Source organism: Lepisosteus platostomus, chromosome 8, assembly GCF_059453375.1.
Source record: "Lepisosteus platostomus isolate fLepPlt1 chromosome 8, fLepPlt1.hap1, whole genome shotgun sequence".
NCBI classification, from domain to species: domain Eukaryota; kingdom Metazoa; phylum Chordata; class Actinopteri; order Semionotiformes; family Lepisosteidae; genus Lepisosteus; species Lepisosteus platostomus.
This window is the reverse complement of record NC_142618.1, coordinates 60,369,274-60,394,149: the sequence shown is the minus strand read 5'-3', so window position 1 is coordinate 60,394,149 and position 24,876 is coordinate 60,369,274. Positions and strand designations below refer to the sequence as shown.

At 51.2% G+C, this 24,876-nt stretch overlaps 2 protein-coding genes across 2 annotated transcripts in view; both read right to left on the bottom strand.

Moving 5' to 3' along the window:
- Window positions 1–411: 411 nt before the first annotated feature.
- pdia4 (protein disulfide isomerase family A, member 4) lies at window positions 412–8,074 on the bottom strand. Its single transcript, XM_088644164.1, has 10 exons — window positions 7,628–8,074; window positions 6,251–6,434; window positions 5,494–5,699; window positions 5,080–5,218; window positions 4,543–4,748; window positions 4,083–4,241; window positions 3,197–3,348; window positions 2,910–3,066; window positions 2,509–2,742; window positions 412–1,070 (listed from the first exon to the last, which is right to left on the bottom strand). The coding sequence occupies exons 1-10, from the start codon at window positions 7,707–7,709 to the stop codon at window positions 655–657; spliced, it is 1,935 nt and encodes a 644-aa protein (XP_088500290.1). The 5' UTR covers window positions 7,710–8,074; the 3' UTR covers window positions 412–654.
- A 1,200-nt stretch (window positions 8,075–9,274) lies between these two features.
- pkd1l1 (polycystin 1 like 1, transient receptor potential channel interacting) overlaps window positions 9,275–24,876 on the bottom strand; it is a 58,013-nt gene continuing 42,411 nt past the window's right edge. The window contains exons 43-59 of the mRNA XM_088642234.1: window positions 23,656–23,791; window positions 22,957–23,041; window positions 22,340–22,528; window positions 21,595–21,713; window positions 20,598–20,708; window positions 19,666–19,789; window positions 19,162–19,245; window positions 18,011–18,141; window positions 17,488–17,722; window positions 16,217–16,321; window positions 15,342–15,482; window positions 14,833–15,102; window positions 14,177–14,407; window positions 13,507–13,668; window positions 12,127–12,324; window positions 10,952–11,091; window positions 9,275–10,407 (exon numbers count right to left, since the gene is read on the bottom strand). Coding sequence (XP_088498360.1) covers window positions 9,936–10,407; window positions 10,952–11,091; window positions 12,127–12,324; window positions 13,507–13,668; window positions 14,177–14,407; window positions 14,833–15,102; window positions 15,342–15,482; window positions 16,217–16,321; window positions 17,488–17,722; window positions 18,011–18,141; window positions 19,162–19,245; window positions 19,666–19,789; window positions 20,598–20,708; window positions 21,595–21,713; window positions 22,340–22,528; window positions 22,957–23,041; window positions 23,656–23,791 — 2,933 coding nt within the window. The 3' untranslated portion in view covers window positions 9,275–9,935. The remainder of the gene's footprint in view (window positions 10,408–10,951; window positions 11,092–12,126; window positions 12,325–13,506; window positions 13,669–14,176; window positions 14,408–14,832; window positions 15,103–15,341; window positions 15,483–16,216; window positions 16,322–17,487; window positions 17,723–18,010; window positions 18,142–19,161; window positions 19,246–19,665; window positions 19,790–20,597; window positions 20,709–21,594; window positions 21,714–22,339; window positions 22,529–22,956; window positions 23,042–23,655; window positions 23,792–24,876) is intronic.

Sequence of the window (24,876 nt, the reverse complement as noted above, 5' to 3'; positions counted from 1 at the left end):
GTTTTAAAAAGCACAGATCATTTATTGCTAACTCAGGTTTACAAACGTGGTTTTAAGCCCATTCCAGATACACTAAGGAAAATCCCTGCATCTCCTTAGTGAGCAACTACCTTCCATTTCATTAAGGATCTGCTACTGCATTTGGAAGTTTGACATTATGAGTACTATATATGGCAATATATTCACTTATTGTCAATCCTAATAAAATTTAGCTTTTGTGCACCCTCCAAGAAGTACTAAACACCTTGTTGGTCAACAAGATGCAGCTGGATTTCTTCTGGCCATCTGAAGTTTTAGTCAAAGCAATGCTGGATCCAGAAACTCCACTTTCTCCTCCACCTGTCAAAAGCATCAGTTTCCTTTCTGGAGACCTACACCACTCCCACCCCAGGCCAAACCAAAAAAAAAAACTCAGTTTTTACAATCTTTTATTTAAAAAGATTTTTGTAACAAAATAAACTCAGCTGGTAAACAGTGCAAACTTTGGAAAAGTGAAATCTCTTGACGAAGACACTAATTACCGCCGTTACAGACATTCGGCTCTTAAACATGAACACGCACTGGAAAGAGTTTACAGTCTTCAACCCACCAAGCTGCTCCTTCTACTGCATTAATACTTGGATCTCCTCGCAAGTCCCGTGGCTTTCAAAGGTATTAAAGCTCATCCCTCTTCTGTGAGAATTTCGTGGCATGCTGCTCCAGGAACTTGCTGAGGCCTTCCAAGTCTCTCTTTCCGTCCTCAAACTTTATGGGGTGCTGCTTGTCGCCGCTGGGAGCGAAATAGATCGTGGGGAACCCCTCGGCTTTGTAGCTCTCGTGCAGCACGTCGTTGGCCGTGGCGTCCATCTTGGCGATGACCAGGCCCTTCTCGTTCTTGTACTTCTTGCCCAGCTCCAGGTACTCGGGCTCCAGCTTCTTGCAGTGGCCGCACCAGGGGGCATAGAACTCGATGAGGACGTCCTTCTTGGGGTCCAGGACGATCTCCTCGAAGGTCTTGCCGACCACCGTCTTCACCGGCCCCTTGTTGTTCTTCGGCACGGGCTGGGACTTGATGATCGGCTTCAGTTTGCCTGCGGGAGAAGGGGAAAAACGTTCAGGTCTCGGTCTTCCTCCAAAAGCTTGTCCCCGAAAGAAACGGCCCGAGACACCGTTTATGCCCGGTCTTTTACTGAAGCTACCTTAGGGGTCAAGAGGTCACAAACACCAGAGAGCAAAACGGAGCCACTCTTCCCTTCCGCGCCGTGCAGCTCCTGCTCTAGAACAGGCGGCCGACCGGCAAAGTACCCGAGAGCACAGCTGGAATGACGTCAGCGGACACGCCGGTCACTTCAGGACCGGGATTCAGGAAGGCCAACAACAACATGGACCCAGTACCAACATCTGGAGCTCCAGACAAGGGTAACCTGAGCTTTAATGTTTGAGAGCAGGAGGGAGGAAAACTAAACAATTCTGTATTATCAGACTGCCCCCTAACACTGGAAACACCTCCATCTCTTGGTTCTCAAAAAAACTATTTAAATGCCTTTGCAATCAATTTAACCTTTTTAGGCACAGAGGTTCCTTCCGATTTGTTCGATGGCAATAACTTGTATAATTACTCCAGGTGGAACCGATATGATCAGCTTTTACTTCATCTGCGCATGAAAGTTACATACGCATTTGTATCCCCAGTCCTCACAGCGGATTTATACAGATAATCAATGCAAATCCTTTACTGAACAGAAAAAAAATCTAATAGGCGTCTTGTTTGCAAAGAACGTTGGATGTTCACAGTCATTTAAAACATTTTTTCAACACTAAGCACACTGACCGATTCCTTACGGTCGGATGCCTGTCATCAAAGGAGACCAGGACTGCAGGAAACCAAGACCTCTAATGAAACCCCTGCACAGCTGCAGTGCCGTTGACAGGAAAACCAGCCTCTCTGCACATTGTTTGACTAGAGCCTCCGAGACCCGAAGTGCCACGTGCACCGTCTGTGTCCAGGTGGCTCAGACCTGCTGTGGCAGCACCACGCCCCCGAAATCACAAACCTGCTTGCAGCTGTTCATTTGCTTCCTGCGGTATGCCAGATGCCGGGCGTGCGATCAGGCTTACATGTGCCCAACGTACGCCCTGAAACAACTCGCGCTCCCTCAGTTCGGTACGTTAGAGCTCTACGTAAATGTTCCTGCTCTCCAGCAGCGTGTATCCCACCGACAGGAAAGGCCACCTAACCCGCCTCAGAAAACAAGTTCTAGACGCTACAGCTCTGTGCCATTACATCACACAGAAACCGAGTCCATGCCTCAAAAAATACTGCGCCGGCACCAGCGTCTAGTACTTAACCCCACACACACACACCACGGGGTGCAGAGTCTCAGCCTGCCCCAGCTCCGAGCCGGAGAGCGGGACACGAACACGCGAGCCACAGAACCACCGCCCGAGCTGGCGGCCGGACCGAGCCCAGCGCATTTCCACAACCCCTAGGCCGCCACATGCCTACAGGCACGAGGCTGAAGGCCTCACCTTTCTTGAAGGCCGTGACGAACTCCCTCAGTGCGTCCGAGTCGAACTCCTCGGGCTCCATGGCGTACTTCTTGCCTCCCTCCCCCAGGATCCCGGCGTTCACCTCCTCGCCGCTCTCGGCCAGGCCCAGCGCCTTCAGCTCCTCGGCGTAGTCCTCCTCGTCGGCGATGGCGAACGTGTACTCGGGGAAGTCCTGCGCCACCTCCAGCACCTTGCTCCTCCAGAACTGGGTGGCTGGAAGGAAGGAAGGAAGGGTTCATATCCCAGACCGCGAGCGGGAGGCGGAGATGGGTAAAAAGAAGAAGTCCGAATGCCCAATCCGGAAAACTAACAACACCCGCCGTGCGTGAGCTCATCACACCGACACTCCGGCGTGACCCGTTAAAGAAAACCAAACCCACCGACTCTGTAGTCGAAGCTGAAGTCAACGCCGTAGTAGACCACAACCAGGGGCCGTTTCGTATAGCGCTTTGCGTCGTTGCTTTGTTTCCGGTGGCCAACCAACGGAAGGGCATGCTGGGTAAAGAAGTCCTTCACCTCGGAGGCTGTAGTAGAATCCTAGAGCACAGGGAACAAAGACTTCAGACCTCGAACCAAAGCCTGAGCTGGGGGAGAAAGCACGCAAAGAGGAGGCGATATTACCAGGAGTTTAAGCATGACCAGGTCTTGGTCAAACGTTGCCACTTACTTTGATTTGGAATGTACTGGATTTTGGTTCATATTTAGACTGGAACTTTTCGGGTTGCATCATGATCACTTGTCCAGGAGAAGCTTTGAGAAACTTGGCGATTTCATCGCTGAACGTGTGGTGGAATTTGTAGTCGTCTCTCAAGTTGTTGCCTACAGGGCACAAGGAGAAACAGCTGTTGCACATGCTGCTGTGCGGATCGCAAGAACTCTTAATTCCCCCGAGTCATCTTGGAAGTTTCAACCTTCATTCGAGTTCAACTTGCAAGAACAGAGTAAATCCTCATCAACAAAACCATTCAATTCTGCTCGGCAGTAGAAAAAAAAACTGCTGCTAGAGATCAAGGTACTGATACAAGAGAGCTTAGATCCCCAATGACAAGCATGAAAAAAACAGGAAAAATAAAGAGGTTTGTGGGAAAACAAACTACCCAGACTTCTCAAAGCCAGGACCTCGACTGCCTTCACGAAATGGCTTGAGGGGATCCCAGGATCAGTTAGCTACTGAGCCAAAATGGGCTGAATGTTTTTCCTTTCTTCTTTATGCTCAATGCATGAGGAGCATTAGCCTGTGTGAATAATTGCCCTTGTGGAGCATAGCCATGCCAGGAGAGCTTTATCCAGCGCCACCGATGGTCTGCAAGATGCGATCAGGTCTGGGAGCATAAAACCTCTTTTAAACAGTGCAACACTGAAATACACCCCTCAAAACAGCTCAAAAGCTGAAGTTACTCCACTATCAGCAGCCGTATGTTGAAACTTGTAGACCCCACCACCACCACTTAAGGCTAAATCGATTTATAAAATGCAACAGGATTGTTCCATATATAAAAGATGGACAGGATTTACTGGAAGACCGATGTGTAGTGTCCAAGTGCTACACTTACATGCTTCTTGATAAATCTCGTAGGCAGCATCCTCATCGCTAGCAAAGACTCCGATGATGAAGACGTCGTCTCCGTCTTTGACGGATTCCTGGACCTGCTTGAGCGCCTGGACCTGCTTTGAGGGAGGCCCCGCCTGCTCGATCATATAATCGACGATGCCTGGGTAGAGAGCAGACGACACGCGCTGGAATTATCCACCGGCTGCCCGGAGACCGCTGCGCAGGCTTTCCGAATCGCGTCCGCGTCACGTTGAAGCCCAGACTCTCGCTGTTGGCCTGTTGCGGGACAAAGCCCAGCGAGCAATTTGGAGGCAGTGCTGTACAAAATATATATATTATATATATATAAAAAGAGGCCAATCCCATTCATTCAAGATGAAGCGTTGAAGAAGATACTCCCGAGACCAGAGCCGCATCCAGACGTACTCGATCCCGGCGGGAGAGGAGCGCTCCAGACTCACCGTACTTCTCCCGCGGCCCGTTGTACTCGAAGGCCTTGCCCTTCCGGAAGATCTTGAGCGTCGGGTAGCCGGAGACGTCGAACCTCGTCGCCAGCTCGGCCTCCGCCGTGGCGTCCACCTTGGCCAGCGGGACGGGCGGGGTCCGCGCGCTCAGCTCCTTGGCCGCCTTCTCGTACTCTGGCGCGAGGCGCTTGCAGTGGCCGCACCTGGGCGAGGGGGAGAGCAGCCGGGCGATTCACCGCAAGGCGAGAGCGAGGCCAGACGACGGCGCAGCGGAACAGACAAGCGGACAGAGGCGCGCCGCCGACTTCGCCCGTGAAGGCAGGAAACAAAGCCCAGCACGCAGGCCACCCCCCCACTGCCCCCTGCAGATTTCTAATCGGGGTTAGTGAGCGTACAGGCAGTGCCGGAGGCCAAGTTTAAAAAAAATATGAGTTTACAGAATTAAGATGAAGGAAATAACGAGAGAATCTCTCGGCACCGCGCACAATACTTGGGGCGTCACAACCGCCTCACCAGGCGATAAAGGGCACTCACCAGGGCGCGTAGAACTCCACCAGAATGATGTCGGCTTCGTTAACCACGTTGTCAAAGTTGTCCTTCGTCAGGACTAGCGTGGCTTCTGGGGGCGGGGTCCAGTCCGGCCGGGCCACTTCCTTCACTCGGGATACGATAGCTGCGCGGAAGAGGCAGGGATCGTCACCGCACTTAGGGAAGACCGCCAAACAAAGGCAACTCGCTGTCCAGAAGCAAATCCGACAACGGACTGCAAAACCACTTCTGGGATTTAAAGATGCGCAGCATGGCCCCGGACGACGGAGTGAACTCGAACTCGCCTTGTGCGCTTTCCTAGCAGTGAAACGCCTAATTACAACCTCACCATCTGAAAGCACCCCCACTAACCCATCCAAAGCTCAGAGCAGAGACGGCACACCTCCCTCGGGCACTAACCTTGCTCCGTTCGCTCCCCGTCATAGTCCACCGGCTGGCCCCTCTTCAGGATTTTGATGGTGGGGTATCCACTGACCTCGAACCTGGAGCCCAGGCCACTCTCGGCCGTAGCGTCCACCTTGGCCACTGGGATCGGGGGGTCGTGCTCCTTCAGAGTCTCCGCGATCTTCTCGTACTCGGGAGCGAACTGCTTGCAGTGCCCGCACCTGGAGAGCGGCGAGGTGGAGTCACAGGAGAGTCAACCTCAGGCTGCTACAGGAAACCCGAGGAGCGCAGCTGATCTACTTTCGCTTTCAGCCACGACACAGAAACGAGACCCGCGACCGGCCGGTTTCAGCGTTCGACACCCGCCTGCAGCGGCGCGTCTGGACAGGCCGGGGACAGGAGCTGACCGGGACACTCCCGAACAGGCTGGGCAACGCAGGCGCGTCACGGGAAAAACGACCGGCACGCAAAGATTAGAGGGACAAGCCGGCAGTATCCGGGAAGGGAAAAGTAGGAAGGAGAAAAACAAGTCACAGCTTCCTTCAATCTGAAAGTACAAATTAATGTTCTAATGCGGAGGCCGTCAACATCAGGGGTGCTCAAAGCCAAGCCCCCTCTGCTTCCAGGTTTCATGTCTCTTACGAAGTTGGTTCAATCAATTCACTCAAGTGGCCACTCGGACCACCCTCCGGTGGTCTTTCCCGGGACTGGACTTCAGACGCCCTTCCCCGACCGAGCTCTGCCCACGGATAACAGGGAGCTGGCAACTCACCAGGGAGCATAGAACTCCACCAGCACCGTGTCCTTGTCCGCGATAAAGGAGTCGAAATTGGAGTCTTTCAGAATCAGTACGCCGTTTTCTTCTTTGACCTCGGTGCCATCATCATCATCGTCGTCGTCGTCGTCATCATCATCGTCATCCTCGCCATCATCCTCACTCACGTCTCCAGCATCATCTGTGAAACAGTGCTGTATGACTTAAAAGTGGCAGAAAGCAAGAGTACCGAAAAATCTCTTCCATCCGTTCACAGGACAAGCAGACTCTAGACCCACAGTCCACACAGGGAAGCTATTTAACCCTGCGTTTTGCATCGCACGGGTACCGCTATCTTGCGTTTATTTTTTTACAAATCGCATCCCCATTTGTGTGACATTACACACACCAAGGTAAAACACAACAAAACATTTTTAATTTCTATAGGCGGAATATTTAAAGAACGCGTAATCAATTCTAACGCCGACGAGGGCAACACACGTTTTCCCTTTTCCGCGTTTACCTGCAAGATCAAAAGTCAACAGAGAGCCGAGGACAGAGAGACCTTGCTGGGGGGGGGCGGTACCACTAAGCGACACCTGTAGCTAAGTCTTATCTTCTCGACGGTCTGCTACAAACCACTGTTAAGAAAAAGGTCGCGTATCCTTCTCACACAGGACCTGAAAACTGTTTCATCCAGGGGACAACAGCTCTCAAGACAAACAGAATCAACACGGCGTACCGACTGTATACCAGCTGCCGGAAATACAAACACTCAAGAAACAATATCATCATCGACATAGTTGCTGCTGTAACTAACTGTACAGAAGTCATTAAAACCCAAGTTCAACACAGCCCTCGGCACCAGAAGCCCCGGTGTCGTATTTGTATGCGGTCCTCTCCTCGCTACTACGGTACTGCAGGTAGCGCTAGACGTGAGCACCGCCGGCCAGCTCACGTTTTAATTGATAACCAATCATTAATGGTCCGGAAGATAGAAAACAGGGTTTCAAAGATACGCGTCGTTTAAACATTAAACAAACAAACAAACAAACAAACAAACAAACAAACGTGGTTCGTCACTTCTAAATCCTATAGGAACTGCATGCCTTTTCATCCACATCGAATTGTTACCAAGCCCGGTCTTTCTCACCCAAAGAAAATCACGCGTTGTGGATGAAAAATATAACCGATGGGAGACCGCTCGCTGGGTCATTTCGCTTCTAATCGACTCAGGCGTCACAAGAGAAAATTCCCTGCGCGCAATCATCCACTGGCATTCCGGGACGGGTCTAACGACAGCAACGAACAACGGTGGGGGGAAAAACTAAATGAAATCTGAAATTCAATGCACGTTTAACGAGTGGAATAAAAAGGCAGACGAGTACAACTTACCGCTTTCCTCGCAGCTGGCCAGCAGGGCGAGATGGGCCAAGCCCAGCAACGCCAGAAGCAAAAACGCCTTCTTTACCTTCATGGCAGGTTTTGTTTTTTTTATTTATTTTGCGAGTGTGTGATTTACAGCGTCTCGAATGGAGGTCCCCTTCTTCCGACCCGCACTGTCTGGGGGGGGGATGATGCACAGCCGCGCTAGCACTAGTGGGGTGCCCTGTCGGCCGGCCTGGTACCTGCTGTGAGTGCACAACGCACAGTATTCAATGCGCAGTGCACTGGACGCTGCTGCCACCTCCGCCTGCCTGTCTGTCTGTCTGTCTCTCTCTCGCTTGCAGACTCTGCCCGGGTCTGTCCCCAGCCTCCCGCAATAAGAGAGACGCGCACTCAGCCCCAGTGTTTGACTTGAGGGCGTCGGACCTGGAATCCACTGAGGTGCCGCGCTCCCATTGGCCTTTCAGGGTCGGGGCCCCACCAATCGCGCCCTGCCACTGGGTCCCGGGGAGCCAGGCACGTTCCGGGCGGCGATTGGCCCCCCGCTCAATGCGCGGCGCCCCCATTGGCCGGTCGGCCTCCCCTCTCCCCACGTGGGAGGACGCGGAGCGACCGGGGGGGGCGGGAGTTCTCCTGGACACGCCCAGGACAGGGAGAGCTGTCCGCTTGCACCTGACGCGTCTGCGCCCATGCGGGGACAGGAGAGCAGCCGCGGTTTGTGCCAGGTGAGGTATTGACTTCGACAGGAGGCCGCTTCACAAATAAACGAGCAGAAGGCTGCTTGGCCCACCCCTGCATCAATGCATGAAGCAGGAATTGTTCACCCAGAGGTTTATTCATCTTTCCGTTTCCCTACCGGATTTCATTTTCATCTTTTTTTTTTCCCCCGGCGTCAGTTAAATGATGAGCTGTTTTTATTTTTTTTTGTACGGATCCCTTATAGGCGTGCCACAAGCAGCTGTTAAAGTGGTTTTAAAGGCAGCGTTGATGTGGAAGAGAAGACGGTTTTAAATAGTGCAGCGTGGAGTTGGGATCAGAGAATCAAGGACACCCTATCCTTGGTTAATGACGCTGCTGCTGCTGTGCACCCCCAAAAGATACTTTACCGAGGTTGCTCCAGAAAACCCAGAGGGCCGAAAAAATAAAGACAATTGTAAAGACTCATTGCTAGTCACGTTGGATAAACGCGACAAATTAATCATTACAAATCAAAAGCTTTCATTGCCAATACAATGCCTTAACAGGAAGGTGCGAGATTGTCAGACCGGTCTGAACGGACTGAGAGGTGCCGCTCTGCCTCGTCAGCCGTGTCGGCCGTGTGCCGAGCACGTCAGGCCGGGCCACGGCGATGAGAGATGCCAGGCAGACTGCAGCCAGAACTCGCCACGCCCCGCCCAGGGGAACCCCCCGCGGAGCTGGAGGGAACTGGGGGAGAAAACAACTTCCCACTTTCAGACTGGTTTAGAGCACGCTCAGAGAGAGCCCTGGGAGCCAGTGAAATCCGTGCGGATCGCCCGCTGGTCCGGAGTGCTGTCCGGGCACAAGCAGTCTGATGAGTGGGGTGAGCAGGGCCGGCCTTGAGCCTTTTCCCGGGACTGAGGGTCCCTACAGCCCCCATTGGGCACTTTCAGATAAAAAATAATGGGCGACTCTTAATTTTGTGATAAAATATAGTTTAATTGTTATAAAACGTTTGTTTTCGGTGCTATTACAATTATCTTGAAAGCAGAGGAGACATTTCTATCGTGTACTCCAGAACTGTTCAGTGTGGAATAAACCTCAGCACCTGCAGCACGTCGGCAGAGCAGCCTGATACTTGTACGCGAACACATACAGATCACGTGTTTTCAATAACAGGTACCTCCAGGACAGGTGCACAGCAGTTAAAAATCCATCAACAATAGTAGCAGTCAGCTTAGGGGATGTGAAACTGAAACCTTTGGTGAATTACTGTATTTCCAACAATCACTGGAATATCACAAGGCTGCTGATGCTTTGTAAAAGCATCATGACACATCGAGTTAAAATTTGTTCTAGTGTTCCTTAACGTAAAAGCATGAATGTACTCAGATATTATGGTTTATTACGTTGCCGTGGGGTACTCACTCAGCATATTTAAGCCACACATTCTCTTGCCTTTTTATTCTGTATTTCTGTAACACACAGATTGTTTCGCAGTTCTTGTCCATTCCCAGTCCATTCCCTCTAGTCGCTCCAGTGCTCCCAGACTGCCTCTCCACTGGGACCTGGCCTGGTCGCCCTCTGACTCGTGAGCCTGCCCTTTCTTTCACTGCGCCCGCCTGCGTTCAGAAGCGGGTCACCAGCACTGTCTCGCCGGCCCGGCCCGCGGGTCGGGAGTCGGCCCGGAAGCGGGAGCGATTCTGGACCTGCCTTTGAGCCGGCGCCCTTTCCCGCTGCCCCCCGGCGGGGAGCGCGGTCCGGGCAGGCGGGCCGTCTGGATCACGGCGGAGCGGGACCGCGTCAGCACCCTGCGGTTCCGGGCGGGCAGGCCTGTCGGGGGGACCCCCGGACAGCCGGCCCCGCATTGGGACGCCCGTTTCTCGGGGCACCTGGTCCCGCACAGGACGTGGGGCAGGTCGTGTCCGAGGCTGGCCAGGCTGTAGTGGTCGGGGTCGGCCGCGGGGGGCCCTGCTCTGACCCCAGCGCGGGGGGGGCCCGCCCTGTCTGGGGAACAGCTGGGCTGCTCCGGATTCCCCCGGGAGCCCGTCGGAGCGATCCCCTCTCCCTTCCGCCGCAGGGGCCGGAGCGGCTCCCATTCGAGCTGCGATCTGGCGAGAACAGGAAGCAGACCGGGAGGTTCTGCTCAGTAATCAACAAGCACAGGAGGTGCAGATTCACCGCTCAGGATCAGGGGTGACCGTTCCGTACTAACTGTGCCAATACGGCACGGCCCCAGGTTACACAGATGAGCCTTGTTCCGTGTGCGAATCTCCTGAAATGGGTGACTTTCACGCCAGCGCTAGAGGACACACACAAATGACACGAGACACTGTGCCTCCTCCTCATTAAGTGTCTGTAAAGGAGCAGGTGAGGGTTCATTTCTCGCTGAAAGGCAGATAAAAAAAAACACAGTTTCAGCTGTGCAGCCTTCTTCAGGCGTGAGTGAGGAAGGCTCCGTAGCTGAAACCTTGTGTCACTTGTTTCTTCACCTTCGGGCAGGGAATAAACCCTCACCTGCTCCCTTGTGCCTGCACGTGCTGAGGCTGCCCCCTCCTCGATCGTGTCTGTAACGGTCTGGAGGACTATTCTCCCTGGAAGGAAACCTGAATGGACACTGAAGCTCCCTGCTGTGGAAGTCATGGAAAGTGCTACCTCAGCTGATTCTGTTCCTTCCTCACTGTGCCTTCCTCAAGGGGCAGGGACGCGTGGTACGTCTCTGGGCCGTCCTGGAACAGGAGTGCTTCGGTTTGCCCTCCCTTTCTCCTTGCTTGACCCTCGCTGTCACCTGCGTGCTGCACACCAGGAAGAAACGGCATTTACTCCCCAGGCGTAGGCTCAGCCTGCCCAGGCTTATCGTGGTCCAAACCCCACGGGAGAGAAACCTCCTCTATGAAGGAACCTTAAAGCCACATTTTAGAAGGGTGATTTTTGGAACGAATTTGCTTTTTTTTTCTTTAATGTCCATATACCTGGCCAGTGAAATTGCAGTTTAAGTGGTGGGTCTGGACTGTAGACACCGGTGTTTCACTGAGGGCCGTTAGTTAGTGCGTAGGTGGAGTGAAACAACCAGCCTAATAACCTGTCTTGGGCCCTGCAGTTCAGGCCCCTGTGTGAATGTTCAGAGCTTTCTCTTCAACCTGCCTTAGCAAAGCAATAGTCGCTCTGTCAAGAAAATAACTGTCTCTTTATTAGACATTAGTCTATTGAAGTTGTTTTCATTAACGTCTACTTGGGTGCAAGAGTTAAGGTAATTCTCACTGGGAGACCAGTGCCCTCTAGTGGGAGAGAATGCAATTACACCAGCACCCACTCTTCCACAGAATAGCAGGCAGGTGCACATTTGTGTAACACTTCCTTTTAGCCGTGTGCATGCAAAAATGTTGAGTACTGTTAAAAAAATAATAATTTTGGAGTAGAGTGTGTGTGCGCACAGCTCATTTAGTAAGAAACCTCTATATTAAACACGGCTGTTTGAATTTTGGAAGAAGAGGTTCTTGCAGGCTGTGTGGATCAAGTGCTTGCAGTGGCACACATTACAGTACTGCAGGAGCCATTTTAAAGGGCTTTAAAGGACCAACAAGTCCCTGGAGACAGTCATCCAAATCAAACCTCAATCTGCATTTGCTATCTTTCCCTTTTATTATAATGGGTAAAAAAAGCAACCTCCTAGAAAAAGAAGGTAAACAATAAAGTCAAAGAATTTTGTTCACAAAACAAAAAAATGTGAATGGTATAACAATAGAGAAAGGGCCACTGAAATGACAGTACAGCTGGAAGGAGAAGTGATAGCAGGCTTAGGGAAACGGACGAAGGAGCAAATATATCACCTGCTTCATGCTCAAAGCCGGAGAGGTTACCTCCGAGTCCAGGCTGCAGTCACAGTCTGACTGACAGAGCCCAGAGCTCTCGCCCTCCTTGCAGGCCGGCTCTTTAGCAGGCAGAGTGTGGTGAAGACTGTCGGACAGGGCGTTGAGCCGGAACAAAAGTTCATCCATGAGGCTGTCGAATTCCTCCAAGTAGAAGTTCTGTCAATCAAACATGACAGCATCACTGTCTCCAGCTAAGCAAAATGTCCCCGATGTTTGTCCCCGAAATTCCTTCCCTCAAACGCCGCATGATGGGCTTTTCAGTAAACGAGTCAGATGTAGTAAACTGTGAGCCTGAGATCTGGCCGTACTGCGAAAGGTTAATCTTTCTGTGCAAACAAAGCCACTGGGGTGTTATTCTTGCCCTCTGTTATGAAATCTCCTTGCTTCTGCACTTGGGGGTTTTGACCAAGCGCCCTTGCGAGTTATCTGTCGTTCTGCTGAGCTGGGACAAGGGGCAGCTCCCGGCTGGGTCACCTCGGCAACGGAGCACGCGGAGCTGTGTTGCCGGGCGGGATGGAGGGTCACTGTGAAAGCGCCCGATGTGGAGTAAGAGATATTGCACAGGGTGTGTAGATGTTTTGCTGCAGGTGTTGCTCAACGAGACAGCCTTCAAGAATGCAAGCATGCAGACCTGACAGCATTCAGACCAATACAAACAAGACCCACACCTGGGGAAGCCTGCTTTCCTCCTAGGGATGAGCACTCACTGGTGAGCCAGTTCTGGTACAGACAGGAAAGGTACAGACCAGAGGAGGCCATTCCCAGCTCCACTGGGTGCTAGAGCGTCTTGATGGACTCGATGTGTAGAATTCACCTGATTTCAAAATGTGTTGGTGTTTGTCATATTGGAAAGTAAGCACAATGGTACCGGACTGCGATGTGGAAATGGAAAAAAGTTTCTACTCACCTCAAAAGGTAAAGTATATTCTGCCATTAATGTGTTTATAGAACAGTTACAGTACTTTGTGTGACTGGGACAAAAGGAAAGGTGGCATAATGGGATAAGTACACAACGCAAGGTACTGTACAATGTTAGATGAATCAGCTTACTGTCCCCTGGTTTCTTCCTTTTGAGTATGTGTGAATAAGCACAGAACACAGCCCACCTTGAAGAGTCCTCATCTGCACGATCTTCAGTCTACAGTAACATCTGCCTGGCCTGATTCACAACAGGACTGTGTTTCATGTGAGAGCCACCTCTGTCACAGTGAGCTCCACACAGGGGCCTAGCCACGTGAACTGTGTAAGCTAAGTGTCCTGTCCCCTCCATCAGAGTGGTCACTTATTGATCTTTCTAACTTCATGTAACACAGGGGTGCACGCATGGCATTTACTCACATGTCTCTGGATGGAGCTGTCTGTCCATCTGGGTCTCCTTCGACCCAGGAGCTCCAGGGCTTTATCCCGAAGGAAGCCCCACACTTCGAAGAAGGTCACTGATGGCTTTTTCCTTGAGCACCTCTTGGCAGCTCTCGCCAGTGACGTGAGAATTCCAATGATCTGTTTGTTTTTAAAAGAGAGAGAATTCATGTTGCAATCACTGATCCAGTCATTCTCGGTAAGTGCTTCATCCAGAGAGGGTCACGGTGGGACCTGAGGTAGGACACACCCTGGATGGGACGTCAATCTGTCACTGGGCATGCACACGCGATGTACGCACACACAGTACACACAGAAACCCATGCATGCAGGCACACATGTGCACACATACATGTATGTACACACAAGCACACCCGCAGCAGCGGCTGAACAACATCTTTGAATGCCTCTTAAATCCTACATTCCAAACCCCACTCCTCTGGGTCCAAGTGTTCCTTGGTTTTCTTCCAGCCCGTTTGATAATGTTTGTTTGAACAAAGTCCTTTAAAATGGATACACACGCACTTGACATAATTCTGCAACCGGGCTGTGAGAATGATATCTCTGCAGCTGAGAGATGATCACAACAATTAAGTAATGGAGTTTAAGATTCCCTTCATGAATGTGTCTCGAGAAAGCACAGACTTACCACTGCAGTCCAGACTGTGGTTATAATGAAGGAAAACGTCCCATAATACAAAGCCAGGAACAGCTGGTTGGCACTCTGTGGTGAGGACAATGTCTGTAGCTGTCTCTGTCCCATGTGGTGCGTGAGGAGAGTCTGGAGTGCCCTTGTGAAAGTGCTGAATGTCCTCGAGGTAGGCAGAAATATGAGATTTCCCAGGCAGGCATAGGCAGCTATGATTATAACACCTGCCACCTGGAGCAAAGAAAATAGTGAATCTTGCATTTTGGAAATATTTGCACCTCAAATGACAAAAAATATATTACAGGATGAGTTTAACCGAATATTTTTTTCTGAGGTTTTGGCCTGGCCACAGCACAAGCTACCTGAAAAATGAATGCGTGATCTTGTAAGTTTCATTGTGAGTGAAATACTATTTAATTTATTTGACACACATGTATGCAGCTGGGCGCTGCAGCAATCCGAGTGAGGCATCATTCTCAAGGGTACACAGCAGTGCCTCACCTGAGATTTGAACCCGCAACCAGGCCAGTATAAGGCAACAGACCCAACTACTACCCGATCTTGCCAGTTTGAAAAAAAAAAGTGAAGTTATTAACTATGGGGAAAAAAAACGATGTAGCTAAAAGTGTTTTCTCTCCGGAGGTCGAAGTTCTTACCACAGGCCCTGTAAGACTAGAAAAGGACAGGCGCAGCGTTGTCACAGACAGGGCCATCAGTTTATTCACACGCAGCACGAAGACACTTTTCACAAGGAGGAGGGACACCATCAGGCCGTGCAGACCGCGCCTCAGCTGGGAACACAGAATCAAACACATGTGGTTTCTACCGGGTTTCAGTGAGCAATCTGCCGAGAGCCAGGAAACAAAGCTCTCGAGGAGGAAATCGCAATCGAGACTAAGAAAGACTAAGATTAACTGGTAACATGGTTTTCACACAATTCTCATTTTTAAAAATAAGTTGAAAAATTAAAAAAGAAAGAAAAAAAACAAGGTTTTTAGTGTTCCATAGAAGAGCTGAAAATGTAAATCCATGGAGTTTTGAATTTGGACACTGGGTGCATTTTTCACTTCCTTTAATAAAAGAGCTTCCATAACAGCACTCATCTTTTAGAATCACTTCAGTCAGTTCATCTGCAGTCACGGAGAACAGAGGTGTGTTTGCCAACCTGTTCCCAAGATGAAAGGAGACTAAGATCCACAAAAGCCTTGAAGTTTTCCCTCTGAAGGTGGTCTATTGACTCGACGGTCAGAATGTAGTTATACAAGGAGCAGGCGTAGTAGAGCAGACTGATGAGGATGGCAGTGACCTGTCAAAAAAGAATGAGAAAAAGGTTTTTATTTTTAAACAATACCAACCAAAGTCTTAATGGTTTTCATAGGAGCTCAGGGACCCTGAGGCTCCTTGAATAAACCTGGCCTTCCCGGGCAAGAAATGAAGTGCAAACCAATGAGAGTGTAAAGACCGGCACATGCATACAGTAGCCAAGATGTGTTTATTATTGATTGCATTTATGTACTGCTCTGCATCCCAAAGGATTCCACGTACAGGATTTTGTCCCACGTGGACAAAACAGAGAAGGTCCAGAAGGGGAGGCAAATTGAATGTGGCTTCACAAGGCACTTGAGCCCAAGAGAAGCACAATGCAAACAAGAGCACTGCCACTTAACAAGTACAGATAACCCCTTCTCCAAGGCCTAGAGGCGTCTACGAGCACAGTTCCCACCCAACAAAATGATGGGCGGAGCAGTGGCTCTGTGGCTAAGGATCTGCGCCTGTGGCTGGAAGGTTGCCGGTTCAAATTCTGTGGCTGGCAGAGGAATCCTACTCCGTTGGGCCCCTGAGCAAGGCCCTTAACCCTAACTGCTCCAGGGGCGCCGTACAATGGCAGACCCTGCGCTTTGACCCCAAGCTTCTCTCTCCCTGTCTGTGTGTCTGTGTCTCCATGGAGAAAAGCTGGGGTATGTGAAAAGACAAATTCCTAATGCAAGAAATTGTATGGGGCTAAACATTATTATTATTATTATTATTATTACAACTCGCCTGCAGCCAGTTCCAGGGGTCTTGCCAGTAAGCCAGCAGCCCCTTCTGTGTTATGGCACAGGCTTGAAAGTACATCTGGAGCAGGATGAGCACCAGGAAGAGCATCTGTCCAGCGGAACAACAAAGCACAGCCATTAGAATTCCTCTGAACGTCACACAGACATGAAGGAACAAAGACTGGCACGTGAACATTAAAATACGCAAAATCAAATATTTTATCACTTAAATCTAATCATTTTTGCTTCTAATGCTACTAATAATTTTCTTAGCAGCCATTATCCACCTTTAACCACCATTATACAGGGCAGCCTAGAATGGTGTCTGTGCGTGTAGGGGGGGCAAGTGAGCAGTGAGCGAGTCTGTGTGTGTGTGTGTGTGTGTGTGTGTGTGTGTGTGTGTGTGTGTGTGTGTGTGTGTGTGTGTGTGGGGGGGGGGCAATGAGGGAGTCTGTGTGTGTGTGTGGGGGCGATGAGGGAGTCTGTGTGTTTGTGTGTGTGTGTGGGGGCGATGAGGGAGTCTGTGTGTGTGTGGGGGGGGCGATGAGGGAGTCTGTGTGTGTGTGTGGGGACGATGAGGGAGTCTGTGTGTTTGTGTGTGTGTGTGGGGGCGATGAGCGAGTCTGTGTGTGTGTGTGTGGGGGGTCGATTAAGAAGTCTGTGTGTTTGTGTGTGTGGAGGGGGGCGATGAGGGAGTCTGTGTGTGTGTGGGGGGGCGATGAGGGAGTCTGTGTGTGTGTGGGGGGGCGATGAGGGAGTCTGTGTGTGTGTGGGGGGGCGATGAGGGAGTCTGTGTGTGTGTGGGGGGGCGATGAGGGAGTCTGTGTGTTTGTGTGTGTGTGTGGGGGCGATGAGGGAGTCTGTGTGTTTGTGTGTGTGTGTGGGGGCGATGAGGGAGTCTGTGTGTTTGTGTGTGTGTGTGGGGGCGATGAGGGAGTCTGTGTGTGTGTGGGGGGGGCGATGAGGGAGTCTGTGTGTGTGTGGGGGGGCGATGAGGGAGTCTGTGTGTGTGTGGGGGGGCGATGAGGGAGTCTGTGTGTGTGGGGGGTCGATTAAGAAGTCTGTGTGTTTGTGTGTGTGGAGGGGGGCGATGAGGGAGTCTGTGTGTGTGTGGGGGGGCGATGAGGGAGTCTGTGTGTGTGGGGGGGCGATTAGGGAGTCTGTGTGTGTGGGGGGGGAGGAGGAGCAGGAGGAGGGCAAGGGGTTCATGAGCTCGAGGGGCCCTGCGGCCTGCGTGGCGGCCCGGACGCCCCCCCGGCGGTGTGGGAACTTCACCTCAGACGCCAGGACGGGGTACTCGAGGCCGGAGCTGAGCCGGTACACGCCGACCGACTCGACGGACGCGGAGGGCAGCAGCGGCCCCGCGGGCGGTTTCTCCACCAGCAGGGACACGGCGGCGAAGAGGTTCGCGGGCGCGTTGAAGAGGGTGAACTCCGCCAGCACGGCCCTGGTGTCTCTGCCCAGCCAGCCGCTGGCCCTCAGCTGCTGCAGCCTGAGCGAGGCCGCAGCCCTTAACCACACAAAACAAGTTTAGTGCCGAAAAGTGTAAAAACCTGGAAAAAAACACGCGTCTGTGTGTATGTGCTCCAAATTTCCCTGCTCCATGGTTCCAACATCCTCGAAACGTCAGGTTCTATTCATGTAGTTGTTATCTGCATGTCTGTTACAATAAGTAGATGAATCAAAGCCATCGATGTGTAAAGAGGCTGATGTTATGCGTCGTACTAAATGCAAGGTTCAACACTCAGTTCGTTCTGGGCTGCACTGCACTGATTAGGTGCCAAAAACATCGCCTCACCTGGTTCCCCCCAGGCTGACCCGTGTCCCTCTTCCACCGTAGCAGGAAATCTGGCCACACGGCCCGTGTCTGCCCCGCTCGGACCGACCGGGGCATCCCGCGGGCTCGCGGTCTGCCCCCGGGGCTTCGGCCTGGGAGGTGAGGAGTGAAGCTCAGTCAGCGACTCGTTCCTGTCTGCCCAGGCCGGGAAGCCCAGATCTTCCACAGATCTGTTCTTTTACGAACAGGACCGAGGGACGTTCGATGACCAAGTCAGGCAGGACCCGTTCGATGTCTCTGAAGGAAAGTATCTCTCCTAAAGCACAGTGTCCTTGGTCACCACTGCTTCTTCGGTCGAATGTAAACCCGTCAAACCCAGGAACCGATGAAAAACTTTGCCCCACCTGTCAATCACAGAGCACCCCTCCCCTCCTCCCCGCTTGATCACAGAGTGCCTTACAGCAGCAGGAACAGGCCTCCCGCGCACAGGAAAGATCCCATCAAGCACTGGGTTTCACAAGTCTTACTGTGGCCCATCCCACGTTCCTATTCCTAAATTCCTGTCTGTAAATACTCACCAGTTAACACATACTAATTTCAGTACAATACAGTACCCACAAATTCTGAGAATACCAAATTTACCATTCAGCAGGAGAATGACCCAAAGCACAAGACCAAGGCCACTCCGCAGTGGCTTAAGCCCTGACTTGGAATCTGACAGAAAATCTGTGGCAAGACACGCAAACTGCTGCTCTTCAACAACCAGTGTAACAGAACTGAGACCCCTGGTGTGTAAAACAAACGTGTGTGAAACACGTTACTCTTTGATGTTTCTAAACTGCAGTTTTTAAAGACATTTATCTCATTACCACAAAAGTGTTCATTTTGAGCATTCAGGTTTTGATTAAAAACAATAAAATGTGTAAACGTCATTTGCTGTTCAATAAACTTAGACTGCAAGGGAATGAATACTCTTTTCAAGATGTGGAGCAGAAAACTATAATCGTCAGTCACAGCTACAGAGCCCACGAGATGGGAAACCTCTTGTAAATCAACACGTCTCGTTAATGAAAAAACAAATGATTAAAAAAAAGAAAGCTCCCCTCAGCGTCTGGGCTCTGGAAAGCGCGTCAGGTGAAAGTCTGCGTGAGAACCGATGGCACTGTGCTCACCTCGCACGCGGCGTCGGCGGTGGCCTCTACTTTCTTAAGAGTCGGCTCTCCAATCAGGACACACGTTCCCCGGACAGCACCTGCCTGCCGACACAGAGGCACGGGATCACTAGGGTTACAGAGGACTGAAAGGACTTCGCTACTGGAGCAGGAGGGCTTCCCCATTCCGAACGGCCTGCTCTCTTTCCCTTGCCAAGCGCCTGGTGACTCTGGTGTGGATCTGTGCCGAGAGAGGGATGCCAGCTGTTGTGGGCATGTTGGTGGAGAAAATGCCTGTAAGTGATGCCCGGGCTTGTTTTGCCCAACTGAATTTATCATTAGCTTCATTGGGTTGAATTCATCCTCAAGACCAACAAAGCCTGCTGGACTGTCGTCCCCAGATGACCCCTGTTTACAGGGCTGCTCCTGCCTGCAGTGTATTTTATTTCCAGAAGAGAAGCTAAGCGGCTTAACGATTGCTTTGTGATTTAATTTAAACTAGCTTATCTTTTAGACGAGTTGTACCTTGTTTCTAGCTGAAGCGTTGTTGTACCATGTATCCCAGTAGAGACCATCCAGGAAAGTGGTTAGACACCAGTTCCACCAGTCCTTGTGTGTTTTCACCTCCAGAAATGGGTGCTTTGGACTCCTTCAAAAGTACAAAACAGAGCGTACATAGGTTCTGCTGCACTCACCGATGTATAATCGGTAAGAGAGCAGTGGGTGTATGGGCCATTCGGTTTCATAAATGTTTGGCACAAACCATCTCATTTTCAAACTCCGGTCTTTGCAGCTTCTCAGTCCACACTTTGTCACAAAGCCAGCTGAAATCTCATTTCAGTAGAAAAAGGAGAAATGAAAGCTGACATACTGTGCAGCAAAACTACATTGTATTCAGCGGACACACAAGTTAGAGATCTGACACACATTGAGCAAACTGAGACATCACTACAAGGGAGTGAATACCTTTTTAAATGACTATAATCATCACAGAGCTCCTGACATACCACCCAGACAGGGGAAATTTCTCATGAAAGTGCGCAGAATTGTGTATCATTCATCTAAATCACCCAGGAGAAATGCTTGAAGCAGGAATAACAATTCCAATAGTGTATCTAAGGGCTCTGGTAAAAACTGGATTGCTTTTAAAAATGTATTATTTATGATCCCTAACATAAATGTTCTTGAATTGGTTCATTAATGTGAGTTTTTACGTTTTTAGGAAACACTTGTGCCTTTACTTATACAAAAGGGCTATGGGAGTAAAGAACGGGCTTCCCAGCCATGTTGTTGAAGCTGATGCCTGACGTCTTTCAAGACATGGCTGTAGAAGACCCTGAGGTGAACTAGCTACTAAAAAGCAAGCGAACTACATGAGCCAAATGGGAACCTCTCTTCTGCAAATCACCGTGTGTTCTGCCCAACACCGATCACGGGGGACGGGTGTGGTCACTCACCGGGTGAACTCAGTCCGGACGGCATGATTCAGTCGATAATGGCTGCTGGAGAACTTCCCGTAAGTGACGAACAGAAGCAGGAGTAACATGAGCGTGCAAAGGGCGAGCTCCCTGTCAGGAAGGAAAACCGCAGTTTAGTGTGCTGCTGGAACAGGCCTCCTGGCACAAAAGCATGTGACTCCCGATGGAAACCTGTTGGGGGTACGCTCGGATCGGTGACTCATAAAATAGTTTGCCATGGAGTTTAAGGAAGGGCAGGAGAGTAGGGGAGTTATAAAGTCTGGGACCGAGAAAGGGGTCAGGTGCTGCCAGTCTCCCTTCCTCGATTTCTCAAGAGCAATCTCATGACCAGAGTCTTGGCTTCTGCTCCTTCTGCCAGGAGCCAAGGCCTGATGCTTTTCTGGGCTGCGCAGCACAGGAGATGAGCCTGGGTTCATGGCTCGAAAATGGGGTTCTGACTGCATAAGGTCATTTCATTTTTCTTTAAGACACGAAACTATCTCATTCACAAGTTAGCCATTGGAACCGGAGCAGAAGCAGCTCTTTTTTACTGCAGGAGAAAGAACAGTCATTACATAAACCTGTATTACTCTCAAACATTCTCAAACAGTGTAATTTGTATTCTCAAAGGAGAAATGGGCCAGTTGGAGATATGTCTACGCCTTCCAAGCTACCCTGGTCTAAAACAAGACATGAGACATCTGGATGGAGCCCTGAGGCACCTCTGGAATAATCTCAGGCTGTCAAACAGCACATTACTGGGAAGGTCAATGAATAGATGGACATCACCTGCTCTGGGTCAAAACCCTCTTGGTTGTGCTGTGTAAGAAAAGTACTTTAGCTTTACTTCACAAAATATTTAGAAAGAAATCCATGGCGTTCGTGGTATTTCATCCAAAATTTGCGCAACTGAATTACTGTGCTGGAGGTCTTCTGGAAATGGCCTGAATTGGTATGATCGTTTTACCAGTGAACATCACTGACATCCCCGCTGTACCTGAAATTATTTTGCAGCAGGGATTCCTTCTTCATCCTGTCTCGCAACTCCCTCAGCTGTGCAGGGGAGGGCGGTCTGACGAGGCGCAGGTACCGGGCTCTCTGCCGAGCCGCTACAATCTGTGGGTGAAGAAGCTTGTCAGGCAACAAACTGCAGCTCATCTAGGGTTTCCTGTTAATTAAAGGGGGGCATCTGAAGAGGGACACTATCAAATTTACTCCAACACCCCACAGAGAGCTATGGAGTTTCACACATGCTAATAAACAAAACAACGGGCGACCACTTTGCTCTCTCATGGCTGTGGGCTCTCATGCATCTCCTGGAGGAGCTACCTCATCCAAACATTACTTTGCAACAGTAAAAGCACTGACGTTGAGCTGAAACATACTGTATGCAGTTTGCTCGGGGCATGACAGCTTGCTTTGGTCAGAACCTAAAAGAAGGAATCGATCAGTCTGTCGGTAGGTGCAGGTTGCCCTTGGCCTCAGGGGACTTCTATGGCTGTGCTGGGTTTGAAGAGCCTTCATGAGGAGCTGCATGAGGTCTCACAGCTGCCTTCATACAACCCAGGACCCCACACAGGAATCTGCACCATCAGAGCAATACAATACCACCAATGCAATACCCCACCTTCGATTTAGCTAGCTGCTGGCTGTCCCAGTGAGTTTCATGTTCACTACTTTGAAGCACCAAGTTCTCTGCTTATGTCCCCAGCTTGGTCTGCGGCACAGCAGGAGAGCGTTACCCTGTCGAAGTGAGTGTGCCCATGCTGCCGGTGATGGTATGGGCTGTACAGGTGGCTCTCAGGGGCGCAGCCTCCCCTCAGTCTCCAGTTCTCCACCATCTGAAGAGCAGGGCCCGTCTCATCGTGGCCTTTATAAAAGTCGCAACGGTCTTTATTCTTCAGCGACACCACCACTGCCATGATGAAGATCTAGAAGGAAAAAACAAACAGACTCTCATGCGCTCCTGATTTTTATTACAGACAGCTGGAGAGAAGGTGGCATGAAAGACGTCGAGACCATCTACGTGTTGCGACACTACCAGGACGAGTAAGAACATGGCCTTCACCGGCTCCCTACTTGGCCGGGTTCAGGCCAGCCCAGCAAGGTGCCAGCTCATCTGGCGCTGGTCCAGAGGGTACCAGCTGACTCTCCCGCTCAAGGCCTTTGAGGTGCCCGAGTGTAATGACAGTTCCCTGCACCCCAGGAGTTGACAAAGCAAGCGGCCCCGAAGGAGTGTGGTTATCCTGGGGAGTCGGGAGCTGGGGGAGCCTGTATCAGAGGGTCAGGGGACCCTACATGCCTCAGACACAACACAAAGCACAGCAGGGGGAAGTCTGGATCCTTCACCAGGACTCACCGCGACGGGCTGCAGTACAGAAACACAGAAGAGCAAAGAGACGAAGACGGAGTGGATCCACAGCAGACACTGGCTACTGCTAAACCTAGCAAATGCCAAAGAAAGAGAAGCACAGTTAAAAGCAGCATAGATAATGCTCCTTGTTTTCCAGTGGCTAACCGTGTCTGCGGTTCGCTCCCCAGATGGACAATTTTCTGCCAGCTGTGCATAACATCTTCCGATTAAAAAAACATTCTACAACAGAAACTTCGCAACAAGAAAATGATGTATGGCATGATTTGCAAACCCATGATATGAGCAAGAGCCAAAACAGATTTGAACTTTTACCCTCAAAGCAGTGCACAACCTACTGTATTGTCTGGACAGATTTGTGATAGTTATGCCACATTGTACAGCTGCGATCATTCTTCCGTTACAATGGTTATATCACGCTAGAAATTGAGGAATTTGCAGACAAAAAAGTGAATAAGGTGTGAGTCTGAAGCTAAAATATTAACCACAGGTTTAGACATTTCTCTTTCTGTTGTTAATGGCCACAATATAACCTGTCCAGACACGCACCTAACTGGACATTAAATGACAATAACAAAGATAAGACATGCAAGATGAAAACAGTTTAGTTTTACAGCAGCTCAGAACTGGACTCAGATCCTGAAAATTAGAACATGTGGTACTGTCCTGGAATAAAGAGGCACCTACTTCATTCCCAGGACTCCAGTGACGATGGCGCAGGTGGCAGACAGGGACAAGCAGAGAGCCCACGCCACATGACGGCACCAGGGAGGCAGAGCTCTTCTGCCTCCAGAGGTGTGCTGTTGAAGAGCGCAGCCTTGCTCTGGAAATAACAGAAACACACAACAGGAGAGCATTAGAACACTGTGCAGAAAAAGACATTTCTGCTGCGGATTTGTGTCCTGAAATTCACAGGCTCTGTCTTATGAAACAGCTGTACATGAGTGCAAAGTAAAGAGGGAAGGGACTACGTGATGACATTGTCTCTCACGTCCAAACTCCTTGCTTTATTTTGCCGAACAGGGTCAGCGAAATGCAGTCCTCGGTCTGTCTTCCTTACACTGTGAAGCTGAAAACAATTGTTAACGGTCCTGAAAGAACTGGCGACCGCTGGCCAGCTCCTGCGCTCCTGCTGCCTCCTGGAGCTGCAGGAGAGGACACTACCTGAGGAGGGGGGGCAGGAGAGGTCCCTACCTGAGGAGGGGGGGCAGGAGAGGTCACTACCTGAGGAGGGGGGGCAGGAGAGGTCGCTACCTGAGGAGGGGGTGCAGGAGAGGTCCCTACCTGAGGAGGGGGTGCAGGAGAGGTCGCTACCTGAGGAGGGGGTGCAGGAGAGGTCGCTACCTGAGGAGGGGGTGCAGGAGAGGTCCCTACCTGAGGAGGGGGGGCAGGAGAGGTCACTACCTGAGGAGGGGGTGCAGGAGAGGTCACTACCTGAGGAGGGGGGGCAGGAGAGGTCGCTACCTGAGGTGGGGGTGCAGGAGAGGTCACTACCTGAGGTGGGGGTGCAGGAGAGGTCGCTACCTGAGGAGGGGGTGCAGGAGAGGTCGCTACCTGAGGAGGGGGTGCAGGAGAGGTCGCTACCTGAGGAGGGGGTGCAGGAGAGGTCACTACCTGAGGTGGGGGTGCAGGAGAGGTCGCTACCTGAGGAGGGGGTGCAGGAGAGGTCGCTACCTGAGGAGGGGGTGCAGGAGAGGTCGCTACCTGAGGAGGGGGTGCAGGAGAGGTCTCTACCTGAGGTGGGGGTGCAGGAGAGGTCGCTACCTGAGGAGGGGGTGCAGGAGAGGTCGCTACCTGAGGAGGGGGGGCAGGAGAGGTCCCTACCTGAGGAGGGGGTGCAGGAGAGGTCACTACCTGAGGAGGGGGTGCAGGAGAGGTCACTACCTGAGGAGGGGGTGCAGGAGAGGT